General features: G+C 43.8%; 2 protein-coding genes across 4 annotated transcripts in view; one reads left to right on the top strand and one right to left on the bottom strand.

Annotated features, from left to right (window-relative positions):
- pign (phosphatidylinositol glycan anchor biosynthesis, class N) overlaps nucleotides 1-15,065 on the bottom strand; it is a 29,931-nt gene extending 14,866 nt beyond the window's left edge. The window contains exons 1-14 of one of the 3 annotated variants that reach the window (XM_076290133.1): nucleotides 15,020-15,065; nucleotides 12,842-13,093; nucleotides 12,508-12,629; nucleotides 12,310-12,408; nucleotides 12,098-12,204; nucleotides 11,773-11,897; nucleotides 11,542-11,672; nucleotides 10,572-10,688; nucleotides 9,932-9,972; nucleotides 9,743-9,802; nucleotides 9,517-9,609; nucleotides 9,343-9,398; nucleotides 5,824-5,902; nucleotides 5,377-5,559 (exon numbers count right to left, since the gene is read on the bottom strand). In XM_076290133.1, the coding sequence (XP_076146248.1) occupies nucleotides 5,377-5,559; nucleotides 5,824-5,902; nucleotides 9,343-9,398; nucleotides 9,517-9,609; nucleotides 9,743-9,802; nucleotides 9,932-9,972; nucleotides 10,572-10,688; nucleotides 11,542-11,672; nucleotides 11,773-11,897; nucleotides 12,098-12,204; nucleotides 12,310-12,408; nucleotides 12,508-12,629; nucleotides 12,842-13,068 (1,440 nt within the window). In that variant the 5' untranslated portion in view covers nucleotides 13,069-13,093; nucleotides 15,020-15,065. Of the gene's footprint in view, nucleotides 1-5,376; nucleotides 5,560-5,823; nucleotides 5,903-9,342; nucleotides 9,399-9,516; nucleotides 9,610-9,742; nucleotides 9,803-9,931; nucleotides 9,973-10,571; nucleotides 10,689-11,541; nucleotides 11,673-11,772; nucleotides 11,898-12,097; nucleotides 12,205-12,309; nucleotides 12,409-12,507; nucleotides 12,630-12,841; nucleotides 13,094-13,393; nucleotides 13,731-13,952; nucleotides 14,264-15,019 lie in introns of those variants that run through there. The other 2 variants (XM_076290132.1, XM_076290131.1) reach the window with 2 other exon arrangements.
- The window catches only part of relch (RAB11 binding and LisH domain, coiled-coil and HEAT repeat containing), a gene marked incomplete in the record, with an annotated part of 53,255 nt that continues 45,018 nt past the window's right edge, over nucleotides 14,264-22,500 (top strand). Inside the window, 3 exon segments of the mRNA XM_076290129.1 lie at nucleotides 14,264-14,729; nucleotides 15,103-15,156; nucleotides 21,298-21,387. Of these exon segments, the coding sequence (XP_076146244.1) occupies nucleotides 14,276-14,729; nucleotides 15,103-15,156; nucleotides 21,298-21,387 (598 nt within the window).

Below are 22,500 nucleotides of genomic sequence, written 5' to 3'. Positions count from 1 at the left end.
AAGTGTAGTGTAGGTGCAGAATAAGACTAAGTGTAGTGTAGGTGTGGAATAAGACTAAGTGTAGGTGTAGAATAAGACTAAGTGTAGGTGTAGAATAAGGCTAAGTGTAGGTGTAGAATAAGACTAAGTGTAGGTGTAGAATAAGACTAAGTGTAGGTGTAGAATAAGGCTAAGTGTAGTGTAGGTGTAGAATAAGGCTAAGTGTAGGTGTAGAATAAGACTAAGTGTAGTGTAGGTGTAGAATAAGTCTAAGTGTAGTGTAGGTGCAGAATAAGACTAAGTGTAGTGTAGGTGTGGAATAAGACTAAATGTAGGTGTAGGTGTAGAATAAGGCTAAGTGTAGTGTAGGTGTAGAATAAGACTAAGTGTAGGTGTAGAATAAGACTAAGTGTAGTGTAGTAGTAGAATAAGGCTAAGTGTAGGTGTAGAATAAGGCTAAGTGTAGTGTAGGTATAGAATAAGACTAAGTGTAGGTGTAGAATAAGACTAAGTGTAGGTGTAGAATAAGGCTAAGTGTAGGTGTAGAATAAGACTAAGTGTAGGTGTAGAATAAGGCTAAGTGTAGTGTAGGTGTAGAATAAGGCTAAGTGTAGGTGTAGAATAAGACTAAGTGTAGTGTAAGTGTAGAATAAGTCTAAGTGTAGTGTAAGTGTAGAATAAGTCTAAGTGTAGGTGTAGAATAAGACTAAGTGTAGTGTAGGTGTGGAATAAGACTAAGTGTAGGTGTAGGTGTAGAATAAGGCTAAGTGTAGTGTAGGTGTAGAATAAGACTAAGTGTAGGTGTAGAATAAGACTAAGTGTAGTGTAGAAGTAGAATAAGTCTAAGTGTAGTGTAAGTGTAGAATAAGTCTAAGTGTAGTGTAGGTGCAGAATAAGACTAAGTGTAGTGTAGGTGTAGAATAAGGCTAAGTGTAGTGTAGGTGTAGAATAAGACTAAGTGTAGGTGTAGAATAAGACTAAGTGTAGTGTAGGTGTGGAATAAGTGTAGCTGTAGGTGTAGAATAAGGCTAAGTGTAGTGTAGGTGTAGAATAAGACTAAGTGTAGGTGTAGAATAAGACTAAGTGTAGTGTAGGTGTAGAATAAGGCTAAGTGTAGGTGTAGAATAAGACTAAGTGTAGTGTAGGTGTAGAATAAGGCTAAGTGTAGGTGTAGAATAAGACTAAGTGTAGGTGTAGAATAAGACTAAGTGTAGTGTAGGTGTAGAATAAGGCTAAGTGTAGTGTAGGTGTAGAATAAGACTAAGTGTAGGTGTAGAATAAGACTAAGTGTAGAGTAGAATAAGGCTAAGTGTAGTGTAGGTGTAGAATAAGACTAAGTGTAGTTTAGGTGTAGAATAAGACTAAGTGTAGTGTAGGTGTAGAATAAGACTAAGTGTAGGTGTAGAATAAGGCTAAGTGTAGTGTAGGTGTAGAATAAGACTAAGTGTAGAATAAGGCTAAGTGTAGTGTAGGTGTAGAATAAGACTAAGTGTAGTGTAGGTGTAGAATAAGGCTAAGTGTAGTGTAGTGTAGAATAAGGCTAAGTGTAGGTGTAGAATAAGGCTAAGTGTAGTGTAGAATAAGACTAAGTGTAGTGTAGAATAAGGCTAAGTGTAGTGTAGGTGTAGAATAAGACTAAGTGTAGTGTAGGTGTAGAATAAGACTAAGTGTAGGTGTAGAATAAGACTAAGTGTAGTGTAGGTGTAGAATAAGACTAAGTGTAGTGTAGGTGTAGAATAAGACTAGGTGTAGTGTAGGTGTAGAATAAGACTAAGTGTAGGTGTAGAATAAGGCTAAGTGTAGTGTAGGTGTAGAATAAGACTAAGTGTAGTGTAGGTGTGGAATAAGACTAAGTGTAGGTGTAGAATAAGGCTAAGTGTAGTGTAGGTGTAGAATAAGACTAAGTGTAGGTGTAGAATAAGGCTAAGTGTAGTGTAGGTGTAGAATAAGACTAAGTGTAGTGTAGGTGTGGAATAAGACTAAGTGTAGGTGTAGAATAAGGCTAAGTGTAGTGTAGTAGTATCGCTGTGTGGGGCGGAAGCTGCACTGAATACAACAGGAAAGCCCTGCAGCGCATAGTGAACACAGCTGGAAGGATTATTGGTGCTTCACTCCCCTCCCTGAAGGACATTTACACCACCCACCTCACCCGCAAGGCGACCAAAATTGTGAGTGATGCAAGTCACCCCGCTCACAATCTGTTTGATCTACTGCCCTCTGGGAAGAGGTACAGAAGCCTGCGCTCCCGCACTACCAGACTCACCAACAGCTTCATACACCAAGCTGTTAGGATGCTGAACTCTCTCCCTCCTCTCCCCCCTCCACCCTCAGCTACATAACATCCTGGACATTGGACCCACAAATGGCCGCCTGCACCACTCCACTTGCACACTTGTACACTTTGCAACTTGTTGTTGTTGTCCTGGAAACACAACACTTCTGCTGCTCTTACATAACTTGCACCACTATGCCACTTTATTTCTTACTTAGGTCAAACAGAACTACCTCAGCCTCTTATTGGCCTGACTTTGCACTAGTATTTTATTTTATTGACTGTCTATGCACAATTTCAACCAAATTTTGCTGCTCTTATTTTTTCATTATATGTGCCCTCTTATTTACTTATTTACTTACTTTTTTGTTTACTTGAATGTTATGTTTGTCTGTGGACTTAAAATTGTTAAAATATGTCTTGTCTCCACCGTGGGATAGTGAGAAACGTAATTTCGATCTCTTTGTATGTCTGGAACATGTGAAGAAATTGACAATAAAGCTGACTTTGACTTTGACTTTGAAAGTGTAGGTGTAGAATAAGACTAAGTGTAGGTGTAGAATAAGGCTAAGTGTAGTGTAGAATAAGACTAAGTGTAGTGTAGGTGTAGAATAAGACTAAGTGTAGGTGTAGAATAAGGCTAAGTGTAGTGTAGGTGTAGAATAAGACTAAGTGTAGTGTAGGTGTAGAATAAGACTAAGTGTAGGTGTAGAATAAGGCTAAGTGTAGTGTAGGTGTAGAATAAGACTAAGTGTAGTGTAGGTGTGGAATAAGACTAAGTGTAGGTGTAGAATAAGGCTAAGTGTAGTGTAGGTGTAGAATAAGACTAAGTGTAGGTGTAGAATAAGGCTAAGTGTAGTGTAGGTGTAGAATAAGGCAAAGTGTAGTGTAGGTGCAGAATAATGCTAAGTGTAGTGTAGGTGTAGAATAAGACTAAGTGTAGTGTAGGTGTAGAATAAGACTAAGTGTAGGTGTAGAATAAGGCTAAGTGTAGTGTAGGTGTAGAATAAGACTAAGTGTAGTGTAGGTGTGGAATAAGACTAAGTGTAGGTGTAGAATAAGGCTAAGTGTAGTGTAGGTGTAGAATAAGACTAAGTGTAGGTGTAGAATAAGGCTAAGTGTAGTGTAGGTGTAGAATAAGGCAAAGTGTAGTGTAGGTGCAGAATAATGCTAAGTGTAGTGTAGGTGTAGAATAAGACTAAGTGTAGTGTAGGTGTAGAATAAGGCTAAGGCTAAGTGTAGTGTAGGTGTAGAATAAGACTAAGTGTAGTGTAGGTGTAGAATAAGGCTAAGTGTAGTGTAGGTGTAGAATAAGGCTAAGTGTAGTGTAGGTGTAGAATAAGACTAAGTGTAGTGTAGGTGTAGAATAAGGCTAAGGCTAAGTGTAGTGTAGGTGTAGAATAAGACTAAGTGTAGTGTAGGTGTAGAATAAGGCTAAGTGTAGTGTAGGTGTAGAATAAGGCTAAGTGTAGTGTAGGTGTAGAATAAGACTAAGTGTAGTGTAGGTGTAGAATAAGGCTAAGTGTAGTGTAGGTGTAGAATAAGGCTAAGTGTAGTGTAGGTGTAGAATAAGGCTAAGTGTAGTGTAGGTGTAGAATAAGGCTAAGTGTAGGCAGAAAGGAGGACAACGGCTTAGGCTTGATTAACAGCAACTTAGAGCTTTAGTGCAATGTTATAGTTTGACCACTTGACCAAACATATAAATGCTTTTTGGGGGTAGGGCGTGCGCATTTGGTAGAAACAAATGACCATTAACCAACCAAATAATGGATATGTGAGATATATACAACATCTCAAACTTTACAAAAGTGATCCTGGACCGACAAGGTGTTCAGTGTTGTAGTAATAATAATGATGGCAACAGTAACAGTAATTTGCATTTTCACATGTCTGGTTTGGTCCATCCTGTTTTTGAAGGGATGTGAGAATGACTGCGCTACGAGTGGGAAATCACTTATAATAAGGTATCTTTAACACTTTAGTTAAAGGAGAATTCCGGTGTGATATTGACCTAAAGTGTGTTGAAACATGATACCGAGTGTGAACGTATGTCTCATAGCCCATCTCGGCTTGTCCCCTGCACTCCAAAATCTGGCGCTAGTTAGCCGATGCTACCAACAGCTTTTTCAATGGTGGTGCTTCGGCATCGGGCTAGCCATGCAAATAAATCACTGTTTTACACCATTTACGAGGCTCAATGTATCTCCACACTTCATTGGTAGACTACCGAAGGCCCTGACATTTAAAACGATACATTGAGAACTTTGAAAAAGCACTGGTAGTTTACTTACAAGACGATTTATACAGACAGTATCTTCACAAAGTTTAGCGTTTGCAGCCATCTTGAATTTAGTCACGATAAGTCGAGCAACGAGTAAGAATGAACACGTATGATAAGGGATCAGATTCCAAAAATAATTCAGTGGAAATGCATGGATTCCAGTTTCTTCCAGTAGCAACAACTGGAATCCATTCTTACTCGTTGCTCGACTTATCGTGACTAAATTCAAGATGGCTGCAAACGCTAAACTTTGTGAAGATACTGTCTGTATAAATCGTCTTGTAAGTAAACTACCAGTGCTTTTTCAAAGTTCTCAATGTATCGTTTTAAATGTCAGGGCCTTCGGTAGTCTACCAATGAAGTGTGGAGATACATTGAGCCTCGTAAATGGTGTAAAACAGTGATTTATTTGCATGGCTAGCCCGATGCCGAAGCACCACCATTGAAAAAGCTGTTGGTAGCATCGGCTAACTAGCGCCAGATTTTGGAGTGCAGGGGACAAGCCGAGATGGGCTATGAGACATACGTTCACACTCGGTATCATGTTTCAACACACTTTAGGTCAATATCACACCGGAATTCTCCTTTAACACTTCTTAGTTTCTTCTCACCCAGTGCGTGAACCACAAAAGCAGACATGTGCATTCATTTGAATGGTGCTCACTGTGCGAAGTGACAAGTGCAAAGTCTGTCAAAAGGCCCAGTTATCACGCATGAATTAAGGCGATCATGCAACATGTGCAGGTATTGAGCTGACTTTAACCAAATAAGTTGCTAACAGGTTAGCACCTATGGTGCGTGCGTGCGTGCGTGCGTGCGTCTATCTGGTGGAAGGGTCTCTAACCAGGTCTCTGTTGCCGGGGGGTTTGCGTAGGCTGGCGTGAGTCTTCAGGATGACCAGCACCACATACGAGGTCCAGCCCACAAAGCCGAGCACCACGCTGCAGCCCAGGAAGAAGCGGTCATACGTGTGGTAGTAGGACAAGCCCTCCATGGCCTGAGTGATCATCTGCATACATACCAGTATCTGAGAGAAAGAAAGAAAGGAAGAGAAAGAGAGAGCAAGAGAGAAAGAAAGACAGGAAGAAAAAGAAAGAGAGAGAGGTGGTTATGCAGATAGGTGTCACTATGCACAAATGTCAGTGGTCACTAACCACACAGCATTTTTTCACACATCATTTACACTCATAAAGGTCACGTTGTTTGGCGGAGTTAATATTCATTGCAAAAGTTGGAGGATGAGTATCTTTTAGATGATGAAAGGACACTGTCCACTCCCTGCAGAACCTACCGCTTCATCGTACAGGCCTCTGTGAATCAGTGATTTTGCATGACGCAAAAAGTCCTGCTGTTTCGACTCAGTCAAATGCCTGCAAGTAAAGCAGAACAAATGAAGCGAAGTCTTTGAAACACAAACACGTACATGAAAAAAGAGACACAACAAATATACAGAATAAACTAAATACAACTGCAAAGATCATGGTCACGATCACCAAAACATTTTAATGAATATTACTAATCAACAGATCACTGTTTATAAGCTTGTGTTTCAAGCTTGTAATGTCATGTCAGGGATTAGACAAATAGCTTGAGGATCAGTAGTCAGCAGAGAGAGTGCAATATTATAATGCTACACTCAGCATCTGAGAGAGCGCAATATTATAATGCTACACTCAGCATCGGAGAGAGTGCAATAGTGCAGGGTTCTAAATTAATTTAACACCCGCCAACCCGCCAAATGCGGGTTAAAATTGATTTTGGCGGGTGTTCATAAAAACTTACTAGCCAGTTTGGCCGGTGATACATGAGGCATTACATACATGATACATAAGGCTCTGTTTTTGGTCATATATCCACCGGCAGTACTTCCTACATTTCCCATGACCACTGTGCCGTAATGCTACGTCGGCTGCACGCAGTTTGCAGTGAAACCAGCGCGAGAGACCATGGAAACGAACGGAGCGTCTACCAGAAAACACAAGGAATTAGAAGAACGAACGGAGCCAGAGCAGGGAGCATAGACTGAAAGAGGAGGGAGTTAGCCAGTAAAGTAAAGTAAAAAGTACCTAACACATGTACATAACACAAATACATAATGCATTACGAAATATTAACGCAATTAACGCATTGTGTTTACCTATTTCCTTTGTGGGGGGCTGATGTCATGTAACGGAGGCCGCAAAACCTGAAGCAGCTAGATCGTTTATTTTATTATGACCGCCGCGCAGCGAAGCGGCGGTCATATAGGTTTAGTCAGATTTCATTTTTTTTCTTTCTTTTTCGCATGTCCAAATTTCCGTCAATGATTCCCGGGACACTGAAAGACCGGGGTTGACGAAACTTGGTGGGCATGTAACCCCATATGGATAGCATGGAACCATCGTTTTTCGTTTTGATCTGTAGCCCCCCCCCCGCTGGACTGCACCCCCCGAAAGGAGGGTAGGGCAGACACAGTTTTCTGTGAATATCTCGAGAACCGTAAGGTTTAGGAGGACCATTTTTTTTTGTATGTTGATCTCAAGGGGCCATGTCAACCCATTCCATAACCACTCATTTCATGTATAGCGCCACCTAGTTAAACACAAAAAAAGTAAAAATGAGGTGTTGTAATCACAGGTATCTGTGACCTAACATAGTCAAAACTGCACGAAATTGGAAGTGTAGGATCATTATGACACCCTCTGAATGCACGCCAAGTTTCGTGGAATTCCGTTCATGGGGGGCCACACAATAAATGAATTTATGTTACTATACACCAACTGGCCTGTAGGTGGCCGGAGACAGTTTTCTGTGAATATCTCGAGAACCGTAGGGCCTAGGAGGTCCACCTTTTTTTTGTATGTTGGTCTTAAGGGGACATGTCAACCCATCCCATTACCACTTATTTCATGTATAGTGCCACCTAGTTAAAAATTAAAAAGCAAAAAATTAGGTGTTTTCATCACAATATCTCTGGCTGACATGGTCAAAACTGCATGAAATTAAAAGTGTAGGATCATTATGACACCCTCCGAATGCATGCCAAGTTTTGTGAACTTTCGTTCATGGGGGGCCTTACAATAAAATAATTTATGTGTACATTTAGTGACCGTACACCAACAAGGATTCCCGGGACACTGAAAGACCGGGGTACATGAAACTTGGTGGGCATGTAACCCCACATGGACAGCATGGAACCATCATTTTTCGTTTTGATCTGTAGCCCCCCCGCTGTACTGGACCCCCCGAAAGGAGGGTAGGGCAGACACAGTTTTCTGTGAATATCTTGAGAACCGTAGGGCCTAGGATGACCAATTTTTTCTGTATGTTTGCCTCCAGGGGTCATGTTAACCCATTCCATGTGCACACATGTGCATAAACAGATACACACGCACACACATACATTCACAGTAATCATACGTATGACACATACTCACACAGTAGACATATGTACGCATGCATGCACATGCACAAACACACATACGCAGGCAAACACACATGCACGCACACACACGCACACACACACACACCCACACACATAAACATAAACATGTACACGCACACAATTCAAGAACAGGCAAGATGGGGGTGGGGTTGTATAAAATGAATTTTTACATGTGAAATCTATGAACTAATCATGTTTTGGTAGTTGTTGTCTAGCAGATACCAGTGAGAATTGAGTGTGGCTAATGCAATTTAGTGAGACAGTTAGAATCATATAGGCCTTTCAGCGTGATTTATTTTTGTGGAAAAAATGTGCTGGACTGGGCGGCGGTCATATTTTGTACCGCTCTGCGGTACATCTAGTTGCCTATGGAGTTAACTGAAGATGGAACGTGAGGATCTTAGGCGAAAATGTTCAGTTTTAAAAAGTTGCCTGATCAGTTATCACCACCACCACACGCATCACACACTGTGTGTAGGGCACCAAGAGACAGAGGAGGGACCAACATTTAGCCAATAAATAGTTGCTGTACTGCAAACTGTTTTTCACTCTTGTTAAAGAAAGTATACAATGTCAACATGCACCTACAGCATGTTACATAAAGATGATACTTTTCGGGTCCTCTCTATAAAGATCCAACTTGAACATAGGCCCTATGCTACTCCATTTAATTGAGAACGTGTCTGAGTGCGCAGGAGAGGGAGAGAAAACGAGTGGCAGGTTCTAGCTGATGATAATTGATATCTCCTTTTTATTAAGTTAAGATTAAACTAAATGCCGCAGTGGTTGGGACAGACTTATGGGGCGAGAAAAGGAATGAAGCAGGGGATGAGGATATCGACAGAGAAATAGATGAGATCCCAAACATGAAATGAAGTGTTTGCACTTTCTGTGTATATTTTGTGGTATTCATGGCAACAATGTTAATGAAATGACCAAATGCATTCAGTGACACTCATCTCATAAACTCATAATTCTCTTATTTTCACCGGAAAAAAAATGGCTAATAGAAATTCTGATTGGCTAGTAACTTTAGAAAGTTACCAGCCACATTGGCTGGTGATCAAAAAAGTTAATTTAGAACCCTGATTATAATGCTACACTCAGCATCCGAGAGAATGCAATATTATAATGCTACACTCAGCATCTGAGAGAGTGCAATATTATAATGCTACACTCAGCATCTGAGAGAGTGCAATATTATAATGCTACACTCAGCATCCGAGAGAGTGCAATATTATAATGCTACACTCAGCATCCGAGAGAGTGCAATATTATAATGCTACACTCAGCATCTGAGAGAGTGCAATATTATGAGAGTGCAATATTATAATGCTACACTCAGCATCTAAAAACATGTTCTGGCTACTTAATAAATCTGCTTACGGGAACGGAGTGAACAGAAAGGGCAGAGTGGTCTCCTCCTTCTGGGTCATCTTGACCTGTAAAATGAATGCTAATGTTAATTTATGTTAGAGGGTATGGCACTTATCATATTCTTATATATGACAATGTCATTATCATATTCTTCTTCAGTATTAAAAGCTATACTGTATATACCTTGAACTGTTCCAGTATCTGAATGGAGTTTGCATACATGCTTTCTGCCTTGAAGTGCTGACTGTTGTTGAGGAAGTCTAACGGCAATACACCCTGCAAAGTGGAACGGATATTGCCATAGAGCAGATCTAACACAGCCACCAATAGTGGCATGGGTATATTTCTCATACTGTTACAAAGACATGCACTTACGTCTACATTTAAAACAGAATGGAAAAACACTCACCACAGAATTGAGTGGGATGGGGACTCCGATGAGTGATGACATTAGGGGGGCTATATCTGCCTATGAAAATAACAAACCAAGTCCATGTAAACTCCAAGGGATCAAAACATACACATCATTGTGGCGTATGCAGTTTCATTATAGTGTACCAAGGAGAGACAGGCATGAATGAGTTAAACCAGATCCTACCTGATTGACATCCACTCTTCTTAACGTGTCAAGTTTCCATTCTAGCATGAAAAAGATACAATGAAACAGCATCAATTATGGCAGTCAAATTGTAAAGAAACCAAATGAATAAAATAAAATGATCAAATTTCAAGCACTTCTATCCTCTGTTTGAACAGCATCCTGACCCAACCCACCCTGATAGAACTGGTCTGACCCAACCCACCCTGCTAGAACTGGTCTGACCCAACCCACCGTGCTGGTACTGGTCTGACCCAACCCACCGTGCTGGTACTGATCTGACCCAACCCACCCTGCTAGAACTGGTCTGACCCAACCCACCGTGCTGGTACTGGTCTGACCCAACCCACCCTGCTGGTACTGATCTGACCCAACCCACCGTGCTGGTACTGGTCTGACCCAACCCACCCTGCTGGTACTGATCTGACCCAACCCACCGTGCTGGTACTGATCTGACCCAACCCACCGTGCTGGTACTGATCTGACCCAACCCACCGTGCTGGTACTGGTCTGACCCAACCCACCGTGCTGGTACTGGTCTGACCCAACCCACCCTGCTGGTACTGATCTGACCCAACCCACCGTGCTGGTACTGATCTGACCCAACCCACCGTGCTGGTACTGATCTGACCCAACCCACCGTGCTGGTACTGGTCCTCGTAGGGGTGTGTGGTGGCCCTTTGCGCCGTCTGTATCCCGGCACCCCACGCCACCAGAGGGGTCAGCGTCTCAGACGCGTGGCCTGCACCATGAGACCCTACACACAGCCATCCATACATTATTATATAGTCATCCATACAATACAACCAGCCTGTAGTTATTATATAGCCATCCATACAATACAACCAGCCTGATTATATAGTCATCCATACAATACAACCAGCCTGTAGTTATTATAAAGCCATCCATACAATACAACCAGCCTATAGTTATTACAGTATATAGCCATCCATACAATACAACCAGCCTGTAGTTATTATATAGCCATCCATACATTATTATATAGACATCCATACAATACAACCAGCCTGTAGTTATTATAAAGCCATCCATACAATACAACCAGCCTATAGTAATTACAGTATATAGCCATCCATACAATACAACCAGCCTGTAGTTATTATATAGTCATCCATACAATACAACCAGCCTGTAGTTATTATATAGCCATCCATACAATACAACCAGCCTGATTATATAGCCATCCATACAATACAACCAGCCTGTAGTTATTATAAAGCCATCCATACAATACAACCAGCCTATAGTAATTACAGTATATAGCCATCCATACAATACAACCAGCCTGTAGTTATTATATAGTCATCCATACAATACAACCAGCCTGTAGTTATTATAAAGCCATGACACTCATGAATTCTTACAGTTTCCCATAATTCATAGTGCACCATGACATTACAATATAGACTGAACTGAGTTAAAGTGGTGTTCTCGTTGTTGGCTTAACCATATTCCAAGGGCTGTATCATGGCCATATTTTAATTGACTAAACCCTTTTGAGTATGTACCTTTTTGCGACGTGTAATCAGTGTAAATAGTGAGGTAAACAGTGAGGTCAGGTAAAAGCTTTGAAGCTGTTGATGTCTTACCCCAGTTGGTCATGCCGTGGTCAGATGTGAATACATATGCTGTTTGTCCATCATTTCCAAAGAAGTCCTCCATCAGTGACACAATTTCAGATATCCCGTCATCAACAAGCATAATGTTCTCCAAATATTCTCTTCATTGTAAACAGGAAACAAATGATGTATTAGTCTTCTCCAATATTCATAACTACTTCAATACCGAAAAACACTATTTGAAAAGCCATCTGAACTCACCTTGACATGGGCCTGTGGGCATGGCCATTTGTGTCGATCCCGAGCAGGTGTAGGAAGAAGACATTCTTCTCCTCATGCAGTCTGGACAGCAAGCTTTCATTTCCTTTGGCAGAGCTGAAAAAAGCCTATTTCATGACAAAAAGAAAGCATTGAGCCTCACATCTGCATTTTGTCCTCAATATGTTTGCACACAAGTGCACATGCAGGCACATAAGAAACATTAAAAATACAAAGATCATTAATTAAAGTGTTAATATCACCCACGACTTTATCACTTGGGGGTTCAATAATACACAAACACAACAGGAGCCCTGTTCACATATACCTTTACTTCATCAAAGACCCAAGTGTCCAGTCTAGAGGCATCCTTGGAGGCAAAGTCTTCACTCTCGGCAGGGTACGTATGTGTGTAGACATGGTCACCACTGGCACCTACACATGGTGTGACACACAAAGGCCCAGTGAGCTCAGAAGATAGCCATGGCTTCCATTCTGCTGCAGGCTACGGTAAATTAGATGCATGTCCATTTAGCATACCTTTGGCAAACATTGGCAAAATATCAGGACTACCCCAACACCAGGCGTGTTTACTCTCATTAAACACGGAGTCAAACTCCACTGGGTTCTCCTTCCAGCCTGTTAGGTGATGGAGAAAATAATGAAGAACATTATATGCATCTGCCTCGGTTGAGAACATACAAACATACACACTGACAATCCCACCCACTCCGTTACCTTTGGCTACAGCACTGACGTCCTCATAAAAGCCTGCAATCAGGGCTACATGGCCGGGGCGGGATTCAGTTGGCACGTGTGTGTGGGAGATCCCCCAAGTGCCCTTTTCTTCAATTATGTTCCTGCCACGGGGGACATTATGATCAATACCAGCCACTATTCCGGCACAATTCACATCACCACTTTAGAAAACCATTCACACGCATAAGCATTCACACAATAAGTCTGCACTATGCATTCTCAAATACAGTGCAAATACAGTCCACATGACTCAAGGAGCGACATTTGTGTCGACCGCCTCGCTTGACCAAAAGATTAGGCAAGAGCTGAGTACCTTAAGAAAGGTGCCCTGATGGTTCCATTGACATCGGGCTTGTAAAAGCTGTCTGCTCTTAGGCCATCTGCCACAAACAGGACGAGCCGCTTGGCCGGAGGGGGCAGGGGGACATGCTGGGGACTCATCCCATGCACCAGGGGAGACGTGAAGTAGATGTCAAATATAGAGATGAAAAACACGACGTGGACCAGCAGTCCCACAACAAAGAATGTCACCACCTTCATGGCTGCATAGAAAAGCCTGTTGGTGCTGAAAATCAACACAGATACAAGGTTTCTTAAAATACATAACATCATGAACTTTAACATCACTGAATGGAGAGGTCAATATTGCTACACAAAGCAAATCAGTAAAATGTAATATGCATAAGGAAGATGGGTAAAACAGCTATACAACTATACAAAAAAAACTAAAGATTAATGCATTGTAAATTTCTATATTTAGACTATCCTTCTAACAATTAATGTGTCTGAGTCAAAACTGCTGAAGCACAGGCTAACATTAGCTTTAACTTACTGACTTTAGAGACGGGCTGAAATAACCCCTTACCTCAATCAAATCCTTTTGTTTACACTCAAGCATGAAAGCGTTTAACAAAACAGAGCCATAATGAATGGGAATCACAGCTAGAGAAGTTAACTTAGCTGACTTTACAGTACAGCCAAATAATTGTGATATCGTTACCGTTACTACCCTAAAACTAGTAGGTAGTTACCCAACATCTTCTACACAAGGATAATGGAATGGGTTAATCTGTTTGAAAGACGGCTACTTAAATGAGAAACTACTTTGGCAACCCTCTTCCTGATCAGCTTAAAATAAGAAATGCAGTTCAGCCAGAGACTTCCTGACTTCCTTATTTACTGACCTTTGCACTGAATTGGCATGGCATTTTGGGTAATGTAGTTTTATGACTTGCTTTATATCAGACAGAGGCCTGGTTACAGAAATGTTTATTTATTCATAATGAAGGAAAGGAAAGGTACCACTAGGCAAGGTGACAAATGGCAGTGAGATTGAGGCAACACAGACGGATCGTGACTGATGAATGCGTTGGATGCTCTTCCATATGACAAAATATACATTCAACAAAGGCTCACGGAAATACCTGTTTGGTGGGATTGGTGTATTACGGTAGGATTAATAATTAGCATGGGGAATGTTCCGCGTTGGTAGGCAGTAGGCACAGGTTCCAGCTGTCAAACCTGCCCTGCCCAGTATGCTTTGTCTGACACTTCCCATCCAATCCAGCACTGCAATTCCTTTAGGGAGGCGGTACTGAAATGACATTTGGTCAATCAAGCCTAGCAAACTCTCGCGTTCTTGCTGTTCAATTGATCAGGAAAAGCTTAGCTAGCTAGCTCGCCGTCCGTTCTGGACGTGGTTCTGGAAGACGGTGGATATAGCTAGCTGAATTCGTATTGTGGAAAAATGGCGGCGGGCAGCGTCAACCCGTTTAATCTCAGTGATTCTGAGGAGGAAACGGAGCGGAGACCGGATGGCGCTGACGAACGCAGCCCAAGTGATGGACCACAAGGCCAGAGTACCAACCCGTTCTCCCCGCAAGCGGACAGTGAGCCAGCGGTATTACTACTATCTAGCACCCGAACCAGTCCCAGTGTGGAAGGCATCTCAGTTTCAACTGCAGCAGCCGCTGCCATAGGAGGCAACGCAGAGACTAGGGTTCCTGTGGATGTGATCGCTGCCCAGCTCCTCCGGGATCAATACATCCTGACGGCCCTTGAATTACATACGGAACTACTAGAGGCAGGCAGAGACCTTCCTCGGTTGCGGGATTACTTTTCGAATCCAGGCAACTTTGAAAGGCAGAGCGGAACTCCACCCGCTTGCAAAGAGCAAGGACTTGGTCCTGTTGGAGCGCTCAGTAAGTTGATCGTAAAAGACACAGCTAACCACACAATCAAACGCAGTAATGCTATCAGTACAGCTAGCTGGCCTCAGATACGGTACCTGCATATGCTAGTCGCAGTCAACATTGTAACCAGTGGAAATGGAATGCTAGTCTGCTATTGCTAGCATGTAACAAGCAGTTAGCTAGCCTTGACAGCCCCGGCTAGCTAATTATGTGTCACCTGAAAAGACGCATTAACGTTAGCCTTTTTTCCTAAACAGAATCTAATTGAAACCCAGTACAGTCAGATACAGTACACTTACGTTAGGCTAGATGCATTGACATGTGTGTTGTGTTTAATAACCTTCGCTGATGATCACTGTGGAGTTTCCCTCACTGATCCCAGCAGCACAGGTGCAGGATAGGAAAAGAAGAAAAAACGATGCTGCCCATGCACGCGGTATGTAGTGTGTCCAGATTCTAGATTGCCCTCTTCGACCACCGTTTGCACTGTTTGGGGAACAATCAGGACTGACTCCTTCTCTGACATTCTTGCCGTGTGGCTTTCCTTTACCATCTACCCGATGGATAATCTCTAGCGGCCTAGCTAATCATCTTTCCAGCTGTTTATTTCCCTATTGTTGACCTCTGATCTTTATTAGCATGGGAGCTCGTTTGATTTTTCTCTCCAGGGTTTAGCCCTGGTTTCGCATGGGTTTGGAGTGATCTCTGGGCATTGTGTGCAGTGCCACTCTCCAACAGTGGGTTCGCCTGAATGATTTACGGGTTGGTTGGCTGATTGACTGATGCATCTTTTATTGGTGGTGCACTTTGCTGACATTGTTGTCATTTTGTGTTGGTGTGTTTTCCCTGACATTATGTACCTTTGATGAAGGACTTGTTTTTTTATGTGGTCTGCTGTGGATTACCTGGTGCGTGACTTTTAAACAGGCTGGATGTAATCCCTCCCTGTACTGTATTTATTTGACATTGTTTCATACGGAGTGCTATTTGTGTGTGTGTGTGTGTGTGTGTGTGTGTGTGTGTGTGTGTGTGTTTCCTCTCATCGCTAACTGAATGTGGGTGGCTGACAGGACTAATAGAATGGCTTCAGTGTAAACATTGAACAGCAGATCGTGGAGCTCTTGTCTCACTTCCTAGTCCTTCCCAGTGAGGCTACTCAAAGCTTGATAAAAAATAAGGTGACTCATGTCATATTTTACAAGTAGGTAGTTGGCAAATTCAAATCCAGTGCTGCATTGAGGATACAACCACAGCTGGTCTGACAGAGTAGCAGTGTCTCAGTGAGGTCAACCCAGGTAAATGAATACTGAGATGCAGGCCTATCAGATGATTCCTTTTATAGTCCAGCTTTGAGGATAAGGTAGCAATGATGAACACATGACCTGTTGAGCCCTAGAAATATATATGTGTATAGCACACTAATTATGGCACTCCACCACTAGCACATGACCTGTAGAGCACACTAATTATGACACTCTCTGAGCATAGCACACAATAGGACATCTCCTTCTACTTAGGCCCATTTGGCATGGCCACATACAGTGTTCAGACCCAGGTCCAGGTATGAATGAGGTTTGAATGAATGAAGTTCATTAATAGGTTAAAACCCTTGAGATGGGCTATCTGATTTTCGAGGGGGTCCTTCGTACACACACACACAGAAAAACAATACAGTACACAAGACAAGGTAGCAGGCAATCAGCCCTCATTGAAGGTGGCGATCTCCAGCCTTTGTCACATCTGCTGCTGTGAGGGGTGGTGGTGCTGTGAGGAGGTGGTGCTGTGAGGGGTGGTGCTGTAAGGGGTGGTGCTGTGAGGGGGGGGGGTGCTGCTGTGAGGGGTGGTGCTGTGAGGGGTGGTGCTGTGAGGAGGTGATGCTGTGAGGGGGTGGTGCTGTGAGGGGGTGGTGCTGTGAGGAGGTGATGCTGTGAGGGAATGGTGCTGTGAGGGGGTGATGCTGTGAGGAGGTGATGCTGTGAGGGGTGGTGCTGTGAGGAGGTGGTGCTGTGAGGGGTGCTGCTGCTACAGATGGCCCCTCTCCAGCGGTCTGTCCTCATGGACGCGCCTAATTGTCTCTGCCTCTGATGTGTTCGGAGGAGGGCACCAGGTGTGTGCACCTGCTCTTTAGAATTGAGTGAATAGCATCGAGTTGAAAAGCATAGAGTTGAATAGTTATGAGGGCCAGTAGGCCTCTTACACTGATGTTGGATGACTGAGATGAGCTCATGAGAGACTGACAGAAAGAGAGTGAGAGAGAGGAGTAGACACACTGACAGAGAGAGATAGACAAACAGAACGAACAATAGACAGATAGATAGATAGAGAGAAAGAGAGAAAGAGAGAGACAGACAGAAAGAACAATAGATAGAAAGATAGATAGAGAGAAAGAGAGAGACAGACAGAAAGAACAATAGATAGAAAGATATATAGAGAGAAAGAGAGAGACAGACAGAAAGAACAATAGATAGACTGATAGATAGACAGATAGATAGATAGATAGATAGAGAGAAAGAGAGAGACAGACAGAAAGAACAATAGATAGATAGACTGATAGATAGACAGATAGATAGATAGAGAGAAAGAGAGAGAGAGACAGACAGAAAGAACAATAGATAGAAAGATAGATAGAGAGAAAGAGAGAGACAGACAGAAAGAACAATAGATAGATAGACTGATAGATAGACAGATAGATAGAGAGATAGATAGAGAGAAAGAGAGACAGACAGAAAGAACAATAGATAGATAGATAGATAGATAGATAGATAGATAGATAGATAGACAGACTGAAAGAAAGGTTGCTAGAGAGAGGGTCGTGTGCTCACGTTTTGCCCCCATAGCTCTCTGGCTCTCTGAGCCATGTTGTGATGGTGAGTGATGCAACACAACAGGCTCCTGTCAGGCAGGTGGTCGGTCCAGCAGATGGTCGCAGGCTCCTCCAGGCTATTGTGTTGACCTTTAAACAGGACGCTGAGCTGCTCACTCAACGTCTCCCATATACAATATCACTTCCCCTCAACAGGGGAAGCGCTGGCTGACAGACATGCAGAGCTGGCTTAGTGTTTGAGGATAGGATCGGGGAGTGAAAAGTGTCACATAAGGTTCTACGGTGACACTTTATAAAAAGACAGTAAGGACTAGGCCTACATCATGATGCCGTGAGTGCTTTATTAAAAGACAGTAAGGACTAGGCCTACATCATGATGCCGTGAGTGCTTTATTAAAAGACAGGAGGACTAGGCCTACATCATGATGCCGTGAGTGCTTGTAGAATTTGACCAGAACAGCTTCTAGATTCTAGAACTTTTGATTGGAATTGTGTGCATTTAGGATAATGTCTCGATATTGTGCTATCTACTGGCATTAACCTTGGAAGGAGAAGTGCTTGCAGCCCTGAGTTTGTATGATTTGATTTGGTCTGACAGGGACTGGACCTCTGAGGGTGGTAAGTCTTTAGTGATCCTACTGTTGCTTGTATTCTGTGCACAGTAATCTGGTGGGCTTGTAATCACAGGATGGTCCTCTGGGGTCGGCGATGTACAGCAGAACAATCACGACATTCATTTCTCAACATAATTCTGTTGTAGTAAAGTTAATTCACTCTGCGTTGTGGCTGTTCTGTAGTGAACAGGAAGACCACAGGACTTTAGTTTGAATGGTTGTGTCTGTTTGTGTGACCTTGTAGAGTAGCTGTTGTTCAGTCACACCACTATCAGAGCTTCTTGGAATATCCTCCACAAATTCCTGAAATGTTTTAACGTGGGCCGGCTGTCTAAAACCCTCCTCAACAGAGTAGTCCAGATTTTGCTGTAAGCTACGACAGCCTTAGGCTCAGTCACATGCTGACAAGTCATGCTTTATAAGCATGTTATCATGGTGTTCTTATCAGAGCTTCATTGCCTGGTTAAAAACATTATAGAAATACAACAACATGATGTTTTTGGTTTCTTCTAGTAACCCAGCTACACTAAGTACCATTAGTATGGGGCGAGCCTCAAATCAGACTGGAATAATAGTCTTTTTTAGCGCAGCCTATTATCATGTAACACACATAATGTGACACCCTCTCTGTCCTCCTTAGTTTAACCATTGGATGTTGAGGGCACAACAGAACAGGCCTGGTCAGTTTGGATGCTGGTCCTGATCCTCTGATCTGTTATATACTGATTTATGAAGGTTTTTTTCTCCCCCTGGCAGCGGATCTGCCATGAGAAACCCCATCAAAAGAAAGTAGGCTAAGAGGTGAAAAGTCCAAATGTGTCCCTGTCCACCTGTTTGACAAGAAGTCTATTGAGCTGAGCCTGTGCTGTGCAGACTACCAAGCCTCCCCATGCAGCTCATGCACAGAGAAAACAGAAGGCTCACGCCAGCACAGAGAAAAGAGAAGGCTCACGCCAGCACAGAGAAAAGAGAAGGCTCACGCCAGCACAGAGAAAAGAGAGAAAAGAGAAGGCTCACGCCAGCACAGAGAAAAGAGAGAAAAGAGAAGGCTCACGCCAGCACAGAGAAAACAGAAGGCTCACACCAGCACAGAGAAAACAGAAGGCTCACACCAGCACAGAGAAAAGAGAAGGCTCACACCAGCACAGAGAAAAGAGCTTTCTGGCTGTGTGGGAGGTCAACTCCGGTGCCGTCCATACACTCTCCCTTGGTGACCCAGCACCGCAGACCGACACCCTGGTCACCTTACATCAAAAGCAGCACCCCCCCCCCCCCAACCTCTCCAGCTCCCATTGGCTGAGAGGTGCCACTGTCACACGACACTTGAAAGGGTAAGCCTGCCCGTTGCCATTGAGACGAGAGGGTCACATTTCCATGGCTGACTGTGCGTTCAGAGACAGCAGCCGACCCGACCTGCCTCAGAGCTCGCCGGCCCGGCGGCCACTGTATCAGTCCAGGATGGGGTCCAGGATGGGTCGAGGTCCGGGAGGGGTCGAGGTCCGGTCGGGCTGGGCTGTTTCTGCTCCTGCTCCGGCAAGGGGGAGGGGGAGAGGTCCGGTCAGGCTGGGCTGTTTCTGCTCCTGCTCCGGCAAGGGGGAGGGGGAGAGGTCCGGTCGGGCTGGGCTGTTTCTGGTCCGGCAAGGGGGGGGGGAGTGTTGTGTGGCCTCTCCTCTCCGCTGCTCTCCTCTCCGCTGCTCTCCTCGGCTCAGCCCTCATCATGTGATCCATGTTCATTACGCAGGAATCTCTGGCTCTTTTGTTGGGCTGTGAGCAGAAGAAAGCAAGGGGGCGGGGGCAATGCAACACTAACTAACTAGGCTATCTGTTAACTGGGCTATTCTCACAATTACACTAGCCCCAAAAATGGGAGCCCAAAGCTTTTGTTGGAATTTGTTGGAAGGGCATTCTCAAATGATACTTTGCTCAAAAGAAGACCAAAGCACTGCCCTGTCCTGCCCAGTTGGTCTCCTTAATGTGTCTCTAGTGCACCACAACTGAGAGAATGAAATGAGCTGTTAGAACTGAAGCATTAGGACTTTTGAACAGCATAACAGAAGCATTAGGACTTTTGAACAGCATAACCGAAGCATTAGGACTTTTGAACAGCATAAGTGAAATATTAGGACTTTTGAACAGCATAACAGAAGCATTAGGGCTTTTGAACAACATAAGTGAAATATTAGGACTTTTGAACAGCATAACAGAAGCATTAGGACTTTTGAACAGCATAACCGAAGCATTAGGACTTTTGAACAGCATAAGTGAAATATTAGGACTTTTGAACAGCATAACAGAAGCATTAGGACTTTTGAATGTGCAGCAGCTAGGCCTTCATGAGCTGCTATATCTGTATCTCTTGTTTGGTTGATTGAGTAAGCCTTGTGCTCAGCTTGTGACCGAGGACACACACACACATAGACACACGCACGCACACTCACACACACACACACACACACACACACACACACTCACATAGTCACACGCACGCACACTCACACACACACACACACTCACATAGTCACACGCACGCACACACACACTCACATAGTCACACACACACACACACACACACACACTCACATAGTCACACGCACGCGCACACACTCACACACTCATACACACCCTGCTGAAGAGACAGATGGAAGAGTGTTTGCGCTGTGTGTCCGTGGTCCTGCCAGTAGACCTCAGCCCTGCGGGGTGACAACCGGACGGCCCTGCAGCACACACTGCATCAGCAACACTCTCCTCCTTTATCAGCCAGCCCCAAAATATCCACCGCCCGCAACCGCCTGCAACCGGCCGGCCCATCCTGTCACGCCAGCTGATGGAAAGGTCTGGAGGTGTCTGCTGTGTATCTCTACACAGCAATGTGTGATCAGCATCTTGGGTGTGTGTGTGTGTGTGTTTAAGAGTGTTTGAATGGTTTCATTTTCGTGTGTGCGGGTGTTTTTTTGTGCTGACGTACATATCGCATATCGAAGTGTGTGTGTGTGTGTGTGTGTCTGTGTGTGTGTGTCTGTGTGTGTGTGTGTGTCTGTGTGTGTGTGTGTGTGTGTGTGTGTGTGTGTTTCTGAGCTCGTCCCAGGAAAAGCCATACTAGCACACCAATAGTACTGAGATGTCCTCCTTCCATTTCCAGATCGCGCCGGAAGCATCAGCACCTTGGACTCGCTGGACTTTGCCCGCTACTCCGATGACGGCAACCGGGAGTCCGACGAGAGGGTGGCAGGTAAGCAGGCCCCTCTGCCACACGCCAGCAGGGCACCAGAGGGCACCGCAAGGCAGGAACCGAGTGCCGAGCGACGGCACCTTAGTTGGCATATCAGAACGTCCATGGCACCAAATTGCCCATTTTAGCCATCAAACCATTACGGAAGGCGTTCTTCTTAGCTTTTTCTCAAAGTTACCACTTGGTTTTGAAAAGGGATTGTTAGAGACAGGAAGTCAGTTGGGTTGCTGTGGCTGTCAGGCCTCAGCCCCGAGACGCAGGCCTAAATTTGACTCCTTAGCGGAGCAGTCGTTCTTACACATCCTCCGCAATACACTTTTGTCGTTCTTAATGAATCAAAATAAAACACATAATTTGCCGTTTGTCTTCAGCTGTAGAGAATATACGGAGTGAACTTGCGAACATTAGGACTTTCACAGGGTTTCCTTTTTTTCTGTCCATGAATTAAGGCTGCATTAGCTGTCAGGGCAGAGTGAGTGAGGCTTGAACCATTCCATTATAGGATGAATGACCAACAGCACTTCCATTCCATTATAGGATGAATGACCAACAGAACTTCCATTCCATTATTAATGACCAACAGAACTTTTGCAGTAAGATACAAGCTTTTGGTACAAGCTGACAAGCTTTTGTTGAAATTGTAACTGGACCCAGCACATATGTAAGTCCCTCAGCCTTATGCGCTTGTGGTTTGAGGAGAATATCAGAGCAACTCCGTTTACTCTGAGGCGATGCGGCTTTGGCCTACCGTTTTATAGCTATAGCATTAGTATTAAACCCATGGAGTATGAGGTCAACATTCACAAGGCTTGATCATCTGCAAACGATTAGTGGTCAATGATGGGGAGAAGTCAAAAAGAGTTCCCAAAATGTGATTCCTGCCCAACACATTGACCCTCCGAGCCGCAAGAGCTGCTTGCCAATTCAGTACACCACACTAGCAAATAAGGCCCAAAGGCACACTGTTCCTCGTCCGCCACTGGTAGTGCAAGGCACAAGATGCTCTTCCCTGGATGATGGGCACGCGTACAGGCCTAAGGATAACAGTGCCATTTCTAATGAATGGATGTTATGCAAATGAAAAACTTGGTAGGATTAGTCGACTTGTAGTCA

Source organism: Alosa pseudoharengus, unplaced genomic scaffold (genome assembly GCF_046254945.1).
Source record: "Alosa pseudoharengus isolate Yale_2024_CS ecotype anadromous, Long Island Sound unplaced genomic scaffold, YU_APseudo_1.1 YU_APseudo_1.1_scf_18, whole genome shotgun sequence".
NCBI classification, from domain to species: domain Eukaryota; kingdom Metazoa; phylum Chordata; class Actinopteri; order Clupeiformes; family Clupeidae; genus Alosa; species Alosa pseudoharengus.
This window is presented reverse-complemented; position numbering and strand designations above follow the sequence as displayed.